We start from the raw sequence: 16,577 nt of genomic DNA on the forward strand, positions 1-16,577 counted from the left end.
ACGGGTGCCCCCATCTCCTTCATTAACCCTTGCAGCCAGATCAACTCTTGCATAGCCTCGCTGAGAGCTACATACTCTGACTCCATGGAAGACAAAGTAACACACGTCTGTTTACGACTGGCCCATGAAACAACCGCACCAGCATAGAAGAACGCATATCCGGTTGTTGATTTCCTCGTCATCGCGTCGCTTGCCCAATCAGCGTCAACAAAGCCCATCAGTCCACCTCCAGTTCCATTGTAAACTAATTTCCAATGCTTTTTTGCTTTCAAATAGCGAACCACTCGCTTTGCCGCAACCCAACAAGCCTCTGTCGGAGCACTCACTTTACGGCCAAGTATCGCTGTACTAACAGCTATGTCCGGTCTCGCACACACCGCGGCATACAGAAGACCACCAACGAGACTTCTGTATTTGGTTTCGTCATTGAAAACAGCGCTTCTATCTTCCACTTTCAAAAAACCTTCGTCCATTGGCGTCTTAGCAACTTTTGCGTCCTTCAAACCAAACTTGTCTATCAGTTTATCAATATAGCCTTCGAGGCTCACACTGTAGTCACCGTTCTGTCGTTCAATTTCTAGACCAAGAAAATAACTCAAATGTCCCAGATCAGTGACCTCAAAATGCTTCTTCAACGATTGGTACACTGCGTTGATTTTGTTCTCATCTTCACAAGCAACAGCTATATCGTCCACGTACACCAACAGGAAAACTCTCTTACCATCTTCCAACTTCTGGTACAGACACGGATCAGCACTACTCTGCTGGAAACCCATATTCACCAAAACACTTTGCAGTTTTTGATTCCAGCCACGCGCGGACTGTTTGAGCCCGTAGATGCTCTTTTTCAAGCGACAAACCAAGTGCTCCTTGCCTTTTACCTCGTATCCAGGTGGTTGCCGCATAAACAAATCTTGCTCGAGCTCTCCATATAAGTAGGCCGTTTTTATGTCGAAGTGCTTGAGTGTCATTTTATTCTTGGCAGCCACAGAAAGCAACACGCGAAGAGTTGTGTGGCTTGTAACGGGAGCGAAAACTTGGTCATAATCTTCACCAAATCTCTGCGAATAATCTTGAGCCACCAGACGCGCCTTAAGTTTGATCACCAGACCAGCTGAGTTCCGCTTCAATTTGAAGACCCAGCGGCAACCAACTACTTTCCGTCCGGCAGGTAATTCCACCAACTCCCAGGTTCCATTTTCCGCGTGAGATCTCAACTCACTCGACATTGCTGCTCTCCATTTAGCATTTTCTTCACAGCTTAACGCTTCCTTCAGATTCCCGGGTTCAACTTCCCTTTGCATAGTACCCGTTGCGTATGCCTCCTCAATGAATCGGACAGGCGCAATTCCCTTGCTCGGACGTGACGATCTACGAGCTGTTCCATTCATGGGAAAACCTCGAAACGACGGCTCATCATCGGTCGCACTATCGTAATTCGACTCATCAAGATCGGGTTCACTTCCATTAGAATTATTAGTACCGGCATCGCTTACATCTGCGTTTGCTTCATCTGGATATGGAGTAGGCTCAAGTGACACCACTACTACTCCTCCTGTCTTCGAAAGCTCCTTCTCGGAAATATCATCATCACGTTGTTCCAAAAACTTTGCGTCTCTGCTTATAGTTATTCCTTTCGTTTCCAGGTTCACGAAGCGATAGGCCTTCTGCCCCTCGGCGTAACCAACGAACACTAGTTTATCGGCCTTTTTATCAAGCTTCCGACGCTTCTCCTTTGGAACATGCACATAGGCTTCCGATCCAAACACACGAAGATATCCGTACGAAGGTTTCTTCCTATACCACAGCTCGTACGGTGTAGATTCCACTGAAGATGTAGGCAAGCGATTCTGCAGATAGTTCGCAGTCGAAATCGCCTCCCCCCAGAACAGCTTATCCATTTGCGAATCTGCCAACAAACACCGCATCATCTCAACAAGGTACCGATTTTTGCGCTCAGCTACCCCATTTTGCTGTGGGGAATACGGTGCAGTTCGTTGGTGCACGATTCCACGATCCGTCAAATATTGTAGGAGAGACTGACTGCCAAACTCTCCACCGCCATCCGATCGTATTACTTTCGGATAACGTCCAAACTGGGTATGCATCAGTGCACAATATTCTCGAATCTTATCTTCAGCCTCCGACTTCTTTTGAAGCAGGTAGATGACTGTATAGCGACTGTAATCATCCACCATAGTCATGAAGAATCGACTACCACGCACTGTGGACACCTCCATCGGACCTCCCAAATCGGTGTGCACCAAATCCCCAACGGCGGTAGCCCTCGACGATGACACTTTCGGAAACGATTCACGGCTCAACTTGCCTTCACAACAGGGACCGCAAACAGATTTCACGTCGCATCGATCCACTTTCAAACCGTGTCCCAAATCGTTCCGAACAATCTTTAACAATGCCTCCGTATCACGGTGCCCAAGACGACGATGCCACAGATGTATACACGAAGCTCTGTGATTAAAATCTGCTAACTTGGCTTGCTCTTGAAACTGCGTCAGATGATATAGGCCGCCCTAACGTTGGCCTACCAGAAGCACATTTTCGCCTTTCAGGACTCTGCACTCGTTCTTCTCAAACAAAACCTGAAACCCCAAATCGGTAATTCTACTTACAGAAAGCAGGTTTGTTGCTAGCGATGGTACGTGGTACACGTTGTCCAGCGAAACGTTCATCCGGCCACCCTTTCCGTTCACGGACACAAGTTTGCTGCTACCTACGCCAAGTGACTTAATGCACTGACCGTCAGCCAGCGAGATTCCTGTCTGTTTCGATTTGTCCAGGTTCTTCAGGAGAGACGCGTCGTTTGTCATGTGGGAAGTAGCACCTGAGTCGAAATACCACAACCCAGCGTCTTCAGCTTTCCCAACAAACAAACACAGATCCACTGTTTCTTCAGCCTCTACGGCCACGTTCGCCTTTTCACCAGGCCTTTCTTTCCTGTCCGCTATCAATTTTCTGCAGTCCCGCCGAAAATGGCCTCCTTTCCCACAGTAATGACAAACTTTTTCTTTCTTGCCATTTTTCTTGTCACTTTTAAATCGATTGTCACTAGCACCACTGGACACCAATGCTTTCTCCGATTTCACACTATCTTGTGCTCGACGTCGACCTTCATCCAAAAGTTTCCCTTTAACGAAGTCAACCGTAAGGTCCACATCAGGCCTACTCTCCAGTGCCACTATCAAACCGTCATACGATTTAGGCAAGCTGGATAGCATCAAGGCCACAAACGATGGATCCTTCATCTCTTCACCAAGTGCAATCAAACGAAGCCGCAATGACGTAAGCTGTTTCAGGTGTTCTCCAATGTCACCAGCCTCCGGCAACCGGGTAGCAAACATCTGGCGCACGATGTGGATTTTGCTCGAAAGAGATGACCGCTCATGGTAACCTTTGAGAGCATCCCACATCTCCTTCGACGTATGTGTCTGCATCACGTGAATTAACTGGCTATCGTCCAGTGCCAGACCAATCAGCGCCCTCGCCTTCTCGTCGTTCGCAAACCACGTAGCATCAGCGTTCTCGGGTTTTGGATCGGACACAACTTTGAGCACTTTCTCACGTGATAACAGAAGCTGCATCTTAAACTTCCAAATGGTGTAGTTCTGGTCACTCAGCTTCTCAATTGAAACGTGTGTTTCCGCCATCTTGTTTTCGACCCGCACGGACACGTTCACTCTTGACACGCAATCTCACGATAAACACTTTTTCGCGACGAAGAACTGCAAAACTTGAACCTTTCCACAATCAACTGGGCCCATAACCTATTGGACTGTTATTTCCAGCGGAATTGAAAGGACAAGTTTAAACTAATCACGACAAACAAATAATCTTTATTCGAACGATGTTCACACTTTGAATAATTAAACACGAATGAAAAATGGTGTTGTCCACCGTTTTGCTTCCTCTTCACACAGGGCTGCCACCCGTTCAACCAACAATACCAACATGACAGCACGAAGAGCCAAGGTGTATCGAGAAATAGGTGGCACAGTAGTTGCAATCACAACAAGGCGGACTTCAAGAGAAAATGGATTTCTGTTCAAAAAAACTACAACCTGACGTTGTATAGAACCTTATGGACGGGGTAAAGAGGAAGGTTCGAGCATACGGGCTTGGGCTCGAAAGTATGAATAAAAAGAAAATGCCAAAAGTTGTTTAATAGTTTTTATTTTACTGTCTAAAATTTTCAAAAGGATCGGTCTACTGGGCGAATTTCTACAGCGTTTTTTCCGTGATGCAATTTGATGTGACACACCCTTTACATGAAGTAGATCTAGCGCAGAAAATTTGCAAAACAAAGGACCATCTCTGAGTAATGTTGTGATCAGACTCAATGCACTGGTAATTTTTCCCCTGTTGAAAGGAACAGTCTAGTCGAAATGGTCATTAAGAAGGTTTTATTAAAATCCAACGATTAAAAATTTGCTACTGGAAGGAGAATTCCTCATAATATGAGCAAACCAGACGAAAGACCTTCCGGATCCGGTCCAACGATGGAGGAGGGAATGTTGTAGTGCGTTGATCATTTTCATCGGGACACAAGAACGTTCAAAATCGTCCAAAGAAAAACCCAAATTTTTTTAAACAATTCAAGCTCGACACATGTTATGAGTACCTAACAGTGAACTGAAAGAATCGATTTGACGATCTGACAACTACGAAGTTTCGTAAACACAGCTTTTACTAGAGATTCCAAGACTCCGGAGACACTTGAAATATTTCTGTTGCTCTATCGCTGAAATAAATTCTATTGTTGTAATTAATGAGATTGCATTGGATGTGTTATAGTTCATCATGAACTGGGACTTCCAAGAAACGATGTAAAATCTTACAGTGAATTCAAACGTTTCTGCGGCATATTGTAGAAAGGCTTACCAGAGTTTAAATTAATTTAAAATTTGCGGTCAATGAAGGGTCAGACATGTTTAACACGTTAAGCCCCGTACCGTTATTGCTGCGCATTCTATTTAACACACAACAAGGGAGCGAAAGCGCACGGGAAGCACTTGTACAATATTAATGTCGATCTCAGCTCCCAAAGATATGTATTTGATAAATTTGATTTGAGTCACATTTCGACATCCACAAATAAACAATATTTTATTAATTTAATTATTTTGTAACTGTCAGTCCCTGTGACCAACGCATGAAGACATTGTGATTTCTTGTTCGTCCTATCTAATATCACAATAAATACGATTCTTGTTTAGATAAGTTTGATTTTTCATTTGATAAAGAAAACTAAGTATTATGAAGGTGTGACACCCTAGTAACTCACCCCAGGTGTCACCCGGCCACGCTACGCCACTGGCTTGGTCGTTAATGGGTTAATGCGCCACACCGGTTTTACCTGCAGAAAACATATGTTGTGATAAGTACGAACTCGATCCCTTTTGATGATCTCTAAAACGATTTCAAACACAGCCTTAGATGAAGACAACGAAATTTTAAAATGATAAGGAATATAAGGGTATAAAACAATGTACAGTGAGCTAATAGTATACAGTTTTATTTCCATAAACTAAATTGTTCAATCCTCTTTTCTAATATGTTTTAATTTTGCCTCATTCCTCTCGTAGTATTCTTGAGCAAATTCGCACACAATCTTCACTTGCATATCTTCACGACTCGCATGGTCAAAAGCAGCCTGTAAAACGTATCGTTCGTTAAATAAACATACATGGAGTACATGAACTGGAACAGGCACCCACCTCAACCAGTTTCTTTCCAACTCCTTTGCCGCGAAACACTTCCGGGACTTCCGTGTGGTTCAAACTGATCCGCTTGTTTCTGTCGTCGATTGTGTAACTCAAGTAAGCCTTGTGGTCGTTTAGAAATACGTTGAATTCGGAGCGCACAGGGTCATGCTGGATTTTTAAAACACTCGAGCAGAATTGCGCCTTCGAGAGACGCGTAAAATAACGCGCTTTCGATAGTGCAGCATTCGACAGCATCACCACTATTGATAACGACGATAAATATATTTTGTAAACATCAATCGAAGCAGTGATGCCAATGTTGTTTTATTGCAATTACACACGAATACCAAAATGTCTAGCTTTGTGTTAATTTCCATAACGAAAAAAACCTCACGGCCTAAAGCCGGGTTCAGACGGTGCGAGCAAGCATACGAGTCGGTCTAGTCAGTTACTGCAGTGCAGCTACTCACACCGTGTGAACACATCATGCCAGTTATTGTCATGTGTGATCCGGCGTGCGAGCTACTTCAAAGTTTTTTGAATTTACTCGCACTCGCATGCTTCAAAACGTCAAAAACAGAATTTAGCGTTCGAATCAGGGATGCCAAATGTAAAGAAATGTCTCTATTTTTAAGATATTTGAAAATATGCGAAGATATTTATAGACTTGAAAATTATTGGAAAAACAAATAAAACCCTCATAGTTTCTTAACGAAATCATTGTTATTCTGTTTTGCACGCTGGCGGGGCACGCTTTCTTTTTGAGATAGTTTTCTGGAGAATGTCTAATATAGAATCATTATCAGGCACAATTTTCATTCAAAATTCACTCACAACTTGCGAAAAAAAGTAAGGTTCTAAGAAACAGAATACATATTCGATTTAAAAAAGTACATTTTCATTCATTATTTTAATTTTTGACGCGTGTGAATAAAATTTTAAAAAGTCTTCTAGACTATCATTTAAAGCATCACATACTTCCGGAATTATCTTAGCTATGGATGCTTTCGAGATTCTAAAAAATATCGACAACAATCTGAACAATATTCCAGAAGAAAGGCATATCAATGTCATTTATATTATCACTCTTGCAGGTACAGCATCCTTCATGAGTGTATCTTGGCGTTGTATTTGTGGAGCAATTAAATTCAACAGTTTTTCCACTTGTTCAGGTGTTATTCTCAACACTGCTCTGTAATCTCTATAAAATTGTGTAATGATACATTCAACTGAAAACCTAAGATGAAAACTACCAATAAAGAAGTCGATTTCGGACCAATCATTTGACAAATTCGGACCTGATTGCTGTTTCTGACTATTTGATGGACATTTGAAAAATCGCCTGGCATCCCAGGTAAACCCGTGCCGTAGTATCTAGTTTCTCGCCAGCAGCTCACACTATGTGAACGGACAAGGCGAGTCAACCAATTGTCAAGCGAGTCCACCGGGTCAGTAGCTGCTCATTGTCAAGTCAGCTACTAGCAACGTATAAATGGGCCTTAAGGCAAGGCGCAAATTGAGACGCATATAGCGCGAGTAACTTGGCGCGATATAGCGCCTGTTTTTGTGGCTAATGAAAACCCAGCAAACATTAAATCGCATAACAAGCGTATATATAACATCATATGCCCTAAAATTTGGTTGGCATATAATGCGCCTAACTGGCATATGCATGCAAAAGTGGAGGCCATATACATACAAGGCAAATGCTTACCGAATTTGTTTGAATGAATATGCAACTTTGACCGGATTTAATAGCGATTATGTTGAAATTGAAATGCGATCTGATATGAATATATTCATGAATTGTCAAAGCACCAAATACGACTTTTGCCATACTCATATACGATTTATTACAGACATAGAAAAAAAACAAATGGAGCAAAATATTTTCGTGGAATGTTTATTATAGCCTCACGAATCGCCATTGTTATATATGAGTATTTATGTTTGTAGAAAAAATAATTGTTTGATTGACTTGTGTTGGGAGTGGAATATGAATGTTCAAAATGACACAGATTGATGTTTGGTGAAAACTGCTCCGATATGGGTTCGAACTCCGGTCGTCTGGATTATCATCCACCAGCTATCTCGCGCGGCTATCTGCAATTTAATTCAACAGCGGTTATAACTTTCGAGTGCATCCCCAGCAAACATTAAATCGTATAATTTTGCACGTGCCAAGTCTTACAAGAAATCCGAATAAATCATAATCGCATATAATATCAATCAAAGTATGTGTCGTGTATATTTGAAATCGCATAAAATGCAAAAACTCGATTTTATATACCATTATCAAATTAAGTCGCAATTCGGTATAACAAACATCAGATTTATGATGTACATTGTCGTAAAATATATTTAATCCGCATTATATGCGTATATTACGCTGATGCAGTTTGTGTGTCGCATAAGCGTATAATTTAAATCGATTCAGTACTGCAGTAAATCGTGTTGCATGCTGAAGAAAATCATGAAATAGTAAATCATATTAAATCCTAATAAAGAACATATTACATCATATTGAAATGTCATTGAAATGCTGATGCACTCGAAAGTTTTAACCGTTTAACCGTTGAATTAAATTTCAGATAGCCGCGCGAGATAGCTGGTGGATGATAATCCAGACGACCGGAGTTCGAACCCACATAGGAGCAGTTTTCACCAAACATCATTCTGTGGCATTTTAAACATATTCCACTCCCAACACAAGTCAATCAAACAATTATTATTTCTACGAACATAAATACTCATATGTAAAAATGGCGATTCGTGAGGTTGTAATAAACGTTTCACGAAAATATTTTGCGCCATTAGTTTTTTTCTATGTCTGTAATATATCGTATATAAGTATGGCAAAAGTCGTATTTGGTGCTTTGACAATTCATGAATATATTCATATTAGATCGCAATTCAATTCCAACATAATCGCTATTATAGCCGGTCAAAGTTGCATATTCATCCAAACAAATTCGGTAAGCATTTGCCATGTATGTATATGGCCTCCACTTTTGCATGCATATGTCAGTTAGGCGCATTATATGCCAACCAAATTTTAGGGCATATGATGTTATATATACGCTTGTTATGCGATTTAATGTTTGCTGGGTCAGCATTTCATTGACATTTCAATATGATGTAATATGTCCTTTATTAGGATCTAATATGATTTACTGTTTCATGATTTTCTTCAGCATGCAACACGATTTTCTACAGTACTGAATCGATTTAAATTATACGCTTATACGACACACAAACTGCATCAGCGTAATATACGCATATGATGCGGATTAAATATATTTTACGACAATGTACATCATAAAATTGATGTTTATTATTCCGATATGTGACTTAATTTGATAATGGTATATAAAATCGAGTTTTTACATTTTATGCGATTTCAAATATACACGATACATACTTTGATTGATATTATATGCGATTATGATTTATTCGGATTTCTTGTAAGACTTGGCACGTTCAAAATTATACGATTTAATGTTTGCTGGGAACAGATCCCAGCAAACATTAAGTCGTATGAATAGCTATAATTGGAGGCGATATACATACAACCAAGACACATTTGTATGATATATGATGCAGATAACTAGCATATACACACAAAAGTGGAGGCGATATACGTATATGCCATATTTTGTACGCATATAAAGCCGTATATAACGATATGCGATGCTTTTTGGACTGATATGCGATTTGATACGACAACGTTACCACTCAATCCATCGATGACATGGAAAATCGTGTTTTTGCATTTTATGCGAATTTAGATATATATGATCGATATTTTGATTGATATTTTATGCGATTGTGATTTGATACGAAATTATATGTGACTTATCATGTGCAAAGTTATAGGATTTAATGTTTGCTGGGATAGAACGGCGCAAATTGGCCAGATGACGCGAGATGGTGGAGCGCTCGTGAGACACGACTCGCGCGACGCTGTGGCTGAACCACAGTTTCTCGTGCTGGTCATGCCGGTTGTGGTAGTTGTGTTGGTGTACAATCATATAGCGCCGTGGGTTTGACACTGTATGGCTGTACTGGTCGGGTGATTGTGTTAGTAAATAAATATATCGCGCAACTCTGGGTTAATCAGTCATTGTATGCGAGTGGCATGTCATTTACACCAAACTGCGACTCAATATGCGCTCCACCACGCTACGTTTGTGGCACGTATGAGTCGTGTTGGTAGTCTCGCGTTCGCTTACGAGCGCTATACGCTTCTCAGTTTGCGCCTAGCCTAATCCGGTAACGAAGAAGAGTTTGGCTATCTTAATATGTGAGAGAATCATCTTCTAGTGAATCGCAGCATACTTCGGTAATAGAGAAATTATACATTCACGAGTCCTAGAAATTTCTCGTTTATGCTCATAAAACAGCACATATTTATCTCTCGCTATTAATTTGTATTGCTCTCTTCTTGTAAGTCAGGTAGTGAAATCACGTTTATTCATTTATTCATGAAGAATCCGAACTTACTCACAGACTATCCAGTTTTCATCAATGATCCAAAACAAATATTTATAAAAACCACTCCTCCCAAGTAAGCAAACATTCGTTTGATGTGCCTCAGTAAAACACTCTAACGAGAAGCCATATATTGCAGTCTTACGTTGTCACGAAAACGTTTGCTCGTTTTATAGGACAAACATCCGACAGCATGCGGAAAGAGACAACATGGGGAAAAAGGTGCAAGAAATTTATTTTCCAAGCAAAATGCACTTGAAAAATAAATTTTATTGACTCCGCATGACCCAGGACTAAATGTTTTTTTTTTCCTATACTTTGCCGTTATATTATGCTGCGTTCATTCAGATGTGGAATGGTTTATTGAAATAATTGAAGCGGCATATCCAAGACCCTTTTTTGATATAGGACTACGTCTATGCAATGAATTGTGCGTTTGTTGAACAGAATAAAGGTTCGCTATGAAATATGCGTTTGGTTGGTTTGGTTATGAATTATAGAGGCTCCAAATGATTTCAGTTCATTCGCATGCTAGGCATCGAAAAAGGCCAATTCGGAAAACTAAAACCATTTTCAAGTCTCGCTGCCGCTGCTGCAGCCGTTCGGTTGCTAGCTGGCTGATGAATCGTGGTTGAGGTATGTGTTTCTTCTTCGTATTTTTGTTTACGGAGACTTTAAATTTTTCGATTCATGCTTCTCCCATAGTTAAGTTAAATTTCATCAAAGAAGTTTTTTTCGTTCAGAAACGCATTGCAATTGGTTTCTTGAGATTCTTTTCGATTGATAATGACTCTTAAGTCCTTGATGACAACAGACGGTTTACGGGAACGGATGATTAATTAAATATAAGAATTGTTCTGTTGTGATCATTAAATAGAATTGAGTAAAGAAAATGTGACCAAGACGAAGACGGGTTGAAACCAGTCTTTTTCGACTGTTGTTTCGGTCAAACTGTAATATAATTACTCAAAATCACACACGTAGTTTTGCTTTCTAATAGTCAGTGCTCCTAAGGCAATAAATTTCCCACGAGGGCGCCGGACAATACAATCATAAAGCGTCATAACGGCACCCAAAGCTCCAAACTGGGTTAAGGGTCTGTTTATTATTTATGATTGCGTAATCCGACGTGAACCGAGCGAAGTGGTGCGTTTGATTGGTAAACACATGTTGAGCATCAACAACGTGTGGACTTGTACTTTCCTTTCCTATTTACTTCTGCATTCGAAGAAGGTGCTCTTTCTCTTTCATTTTGAAGAATGCGTCTAACCACGTCTTTAGAATAAACCTAGAATAGTTGTTTACATAGTTAGAGAAAGTTAGGCTATCTGTTGATTTTGGATATGTTTGAAGAATTATATCATTGAACTATTTGATAATGATTTGGTGGCCCTGAAAAGGGCGGTTTTGTTTGGTTGTTGGGTATTGGTTATTCACTCCACCAGTGTTTACCGAGTTTTGATGACAGTAATGATGACAGAAGGATGGTAAACAGTCATTGGATGGTGCGTATCAGATAGAAGATGCCGAAGTGGAATGAGATATGATGAAAACCGCCATCTTCGACCCTAGACGAGATGCCTCCTGTGTTATGTGTGTATGAAATAAAGAAAAAAAAACTCATCAATGTACTATAAGATAATTACCAATACCGAACACAATTATCAATTTTTATCATCAGTAAAAACATAATACTTCAATATAGAGAAAACATATTTGAAATGGAAAACGTAATTTTGTTTTATAATTTTTACTTTCTGAGTGTTTATTCAACCCAATGTGAATTTTAATTGGACTAACAACACCTAATACTATATGTAGAGCATATGGGAAATCACTTTTTCGAATATTTCTTCACTTTTCCAATTTTTCTCGCCGTATGGAATTTTCTTGGGTGAAAATGAACACAACGAAACAGACAGCTTAAACCGAACGACCCGTTCTCGAGCGGGAACATACCTTGATATTTATTTATGAAAATTGAAATAAATCGTTTCATATATGCTCGGTGTTAAGTCAGAGGGGACCAAGTCGCAAAACTGAAATTTCCTATATATTAGTCGTATCAGATTTGAAAAATCGTGCATGCAGCAGAAATAACGTTTCGAAATTGTTCTGAATGCTCTATGAAAACCCTTTAGAACACCAAACTTCAGGCTCGTTTTTCTCGAAATCATAAAAATGTCATATGGTTCGGTCTGACTTAACACCAACCATATCAATTAATTTTAAACACAACTGCTAACATATATAATTTTACACTTACACTTGTGGTAAATTTTTCAAAATACATGATCAGTCATTTTATATGAAATTTCACGAAGCAACCAATATTAAAGTTACAAATTTATATTTTATTTCTTCTTACTTGCAAAATTAAAATGCCCTCGACTTGCGTATATTTGCAATGCCGATTTACCCCGGGCACCTTGGGTTTGATGTCTCTGTTAAAGAACACATTTCGGTGGGAACAAAAGCTCCCCCTACTTTCATGTATTTGCAATGTCGATTTCCCCCAGGCAGCTTGGTTCTGATGTCTCTGTTAGGGAACCGTCATAAGTGTCGTCAATTTCGATCAATCAGAAGTGGGTATGTCCGTTAGTATAGGGGTTGAGAATTTTCAATTATTCGATAGTTAATTTCATGATATATATTATTTTATTCAATATAAAAAATTGTTATGGAGTGCCGAAATCGATTGAAGCAAAAATTTCATCCATCCATCATGAAATGACTGAGCAATAAGCGTTTGAAATTGGACAATTTTCACGATGTGCTCGATTTTCGATTTTCAATTTATACCCCAATATGTTCCCGAAAGACGTAATCCTACGTCAAAATATCTACCATAAAGTAATGCTCCATGACGAAGTTTATCAATTCCTGCTTAGATCATAATTCCATATTCCATAGACCTGAGCAAGTCAACCATGCTGGGCTAAAGTCGGGCGAGTACGGCGGATGCACCAATATTCAAACCCTCAGTCCCTGATTATGGCTTATTATCGTACAACCGAAGTGAGATGGGCTATCTCGTATTTATTCCATAATTTCAAATGAATCACGCCATGATGACTCGGAAATACGCACTTATGTTCATGCAACAGTTCGCTGTGCCAGAGCTCGCAATAATACAGCAAGAGCAGATTATTGTGGAGGCCGCTCCGGTACTCCGCAAGCTTTGTTGAAGACAGTGTGTTTTCGAGTCCCCTTTGCGATTCATTTCTCTGTCCCATCACACCTCGAGATAATGGTTATCCTCGTAATTTTATAGAGCTCAAGCGAACCTCATAAATTCGAGATAGGACATTTTCAAAGCTGATGTTCTTAGCATGACCGTAGTTTCGGTTGTTGCTAGATTATAACTCAATGTTTCAGGCTTTTTTACAAAATAAATCATAAATTAATCCAATATGTTTAGATATTTCTTTCTACATGACTTTTTTTTGAAAAATTGGTTAGTTTATGTTACCAGCTTAATGAGATCTTGCGCTCATTTTCGCAATTTCCACCCCTGACCCGATGACAGCTCGTTTTTGTTTTCATTCTGTTGCCATTCGCGTAATCACGTCATCGATTTTTCGTGGTTCAATCGAATAGCAAAAGGCAAAATTCTCGTTTTAAGTTTCTGATTTTCCGTGTTTTGTGTAGTGTATAGAAAGGAGCAAAAACACGAAACGACGAAAATGACGCTCTGGGACATTCACGATGATATGAATTTGTAAGTATATCTTGCTGAGATGTTGCAGTGGGATGGAACAACATATTTTGCTAATATTCTTACGATTTGATTGCAGCTACATCACAGCCGACAAATTCTACATCGAACCAAACGGAAAGAACGAAGTGCTTATTATCGATCGAATCAGCAGAGACTGTTCCCTCCAAGGTGAGTGATGGCAATGATTTTCCGAGAATGTAAATAATATTGTCCAATGATGATTGATTGTTCCAGTGAAAACAAACCAGCTTCCCCACGGAATTCAGATTCGTAAAGTATGTGGCATCCTCGGGGTGATCAAGCTGATAAGTGGATTCCACCTGATTGTGGTGACCCATCGGATATTTGTTGGGATTATCAATTCGCAAGTGATTTGGAGGCTGGCAGGCTTCGATATCATTCCATTTGTTCCCTCGTTGACGCATTTGAGTGAAACGCAAAAGGTTCAAAATGGGGTTTATTTGGGCATGATCAGGCAGGTGCTGGACACACCGTATTACTATTTTTCCTATACGTACGACATCACACACACGCTGCAGAGGCTACACTCGATGCCGCCAGATTTTATGCAAACCGGACTGTACGAGCGAGCGGATTCCAGGTTCGTGTGGAACGGGTTTCTGTTGAAACATTTCCACAGGCCGGAGCTGAGGCAGTACTGTCTTCCGATCATACTGGGCTGTAAGTAGAATTAAAATTGGCCGTTGTAATCGATATTTTGCAATATATTTTCCTCGTTTTCAGTTGTATCGGTGAATGATGTTGTGGTCAACGGACACAATTTCCAGTGGACTCTGATTTCACGGCGATCGGTGTATCGGGCGGGTACGCGTCTATTCTGCCGGGGCATAGATCAAACCGGGAACGTGGCAAACTACGTCGAAACGGAGCAAATCATCGATGTTCGGGGTGATAAAATATCCTTTGTGCAAACGCGTGGAAGCATTCCTCTGTTTTGGAGGCAGACTCCAAATCTCAAGTACAAACCGCCCCCAGAGTTGGTGCCCGGCCGGGATCACTTGATCGCCTGCTCAAAGCATTTGGACACCCAACTGATTCACTATGGGCGCCAGGTTTTAGTCAATCTGATCGATCATCGCGGGGCGGAGGATGTTCTCGAGAAGGCTTTCGCTACAACGATTTCCACGTTAGGCAATCAGAATGTGCGGTACGAGTCGTATGACTTTCACGCGGAGTGTCGGAAGATGCGATACGACCGACTGCATAATCTGATCGCCCGGTTGGCGCACGAACAGGATGAGTTCAGTGTGTTCCATTTGAGGCGCGACGGAACGCTGCTATCGTCCCAGGATGGCGTCTTCAGGACCAACTGCATCGATTGTCTCGACCGGACGAATGTCGTGCAGAGTATGCTAGCAAAGCGGAGCTTGGAGCAGTCTTTGATTAAGCTTGGTGTGCTGACTAGTGGCCAGAAGATTGATCCACATTCGACGTTCGAGTGGCTTTTCAAGGGGGTGATTATGAAACACATTTTTCATTTGAATGAACGTTTTATCACCCGAAAATCTACACAGGTTTGGGCAGACAACGCGGACATGGTATCGACGCAGTACTCGGGAACTGGCGCCCTGAAAACGGACTTCACGCGCACCGGGAAGCGAACCAAGATGGGCCTGCTCCGGGATGGGATGAACTCCCTGACGCGGTATTATAAGAACAATTTCAATGATGGATTCCGACAGGATGCTTTGGATCTCTTCCTGGGCAGTTATGTTGTCCAGGATGGAGAGGGTCTCACCGTGTCGTGCCCGCTGGTCATCCAGAAGGGCTGGAAATATGGAACAGTGAGTTGCACTGACATCAAAATTGAAAAAAGAATGCTTTAATATTACTATTCCTCACTTTTCATTTCAGTTCCCAGTGGTCCTGCTATTCGCGTTTGCCATGTTCTTCACTTCGGCCGTTTATCCACAGGAATACAACACGGAGAACTCGCTGTTCATCCTGTTCTGGGGTTCTATGGTGGGGTTAACCGGTGTTGGAATCCTCAAATACGGCGTAGAATTCGTCGACTGGCCTAAGCTGCTACCAACGCGGACGAAAATGGAACCTTGACGATATTGCTGAAAACAACAGTTTTAGCACTTACCCATTGGTATCTTCGTTGGTTTTCTAATGTTTTATAGGTCACAAGGTTCGAAAGTGCATAAAAAATGTCCCTCCCTTTTCGGTGGTTAGTCGGTTTTATGTTGTAAATATTTTGGATATTTACAGTTCCATGTAGGTAACATTCACAATCAGAATTGTAAACGATAATTAAATAAAACACAACAAGAATAAATTCGTAGGTTCGAGGCACACACTCGATGCACTGGTGTTTACTCGTGGATGGCGAATGACAACCATAATTTGGATCGCATTAATAAATGGGGATTGGTAAATGACTAGACCAGCGGTACTTTTTTTCCAGAAGGGTCACAAACACTTATCAGAAGGGTGGTGTCCAAGCCAAGCCAGAACTTCAAGAATGAATCTCTTTGGTACAAACATTTGATAAAACTGAGTGAGCGTTTAGCGAAGTAAAAGAACGCCAATTTACGCAAATTTCCAAATTAACTCTCAGAATGAACATGTACTGTTAATTGTTCGTTGTCTAGAGCGACACTGAAACTCTGAACTTA

General features: G+C 40.8%; 2 protein-coding genes across 2 annotated transcripts; one reads left to right on the forward strand and one right to left on the reverse strand.

The window, feature by feature from the left end:
- Positions 1 to 5,223: 5,223 nt before the first annotated feature.
- LOC129763079 (protein NATD1-like) lies at positions 5,224 to 6,027 on the reverse strand. Its single transcript, XM_055761836.1, has 2 exons — positions 5,736 to 6,027; positions 5,224 to 5,671 (listed from the first exon to the last, which is right to left on the reverse strand). The coding sequence occupies exons 1-2, from the start codon at positions 5,976 to 5,978 to the stop codon at positions 5,555 to 5,557; spliced, it is 360 nt and encodes a 119-aa protein (XP_055617811.1). The 5' UTR covers positions 5,979 to 6,027; the 3' UTR covers positions 5,224 to 5,554.
- Positions 6,028 to 13,739: 7,712 nt separating this feature from the next.
- On the forward strand, positions 13,740 to 16,237 carry LOC129774308 (phosphatidylinositol-3-phosphatase SAC1). The gene is made up of 6 exons (XM_055778025.1): positions 13,740 to 13,935; positions 14,012 to 14,103; positions 14,170 to 14,616; positions 14,680 to 15,410; positions 15,471 to 15,740; positions 15,811 to 16,237. The coding sequence occupies exons 1-6, from the start codon at positions 13,901 to 13,903 to the stop codon at positions 16,009 to 16,011; spliced, it is 1,776 nt and encodes a 591-aa protein (XP_055634000.1). The 5' UTR covers positions 13,740 to 13,900; the 3' UTR covers positions 16,012 to 16,237.
- The last annotated feature ends 340 nt before the right edge of the window (positions 16,238 to 16,577 follow it).

Source organism: Toxorhynchites rutilus, chromosome 1 (genome assembly GCF_029784135.1).
Source record: "Toxorhynchites rutilus septentrionalis strain SRP chromosome 1, ASM2978413v1, whole genome shotgun sequence".
Lineage (NCBI taxonomy): Eukaryota > Metazoa > Arthropoda > Insecta > Diptera > Culicidae > Toxorhynchites > Toxorhynchites rutilus.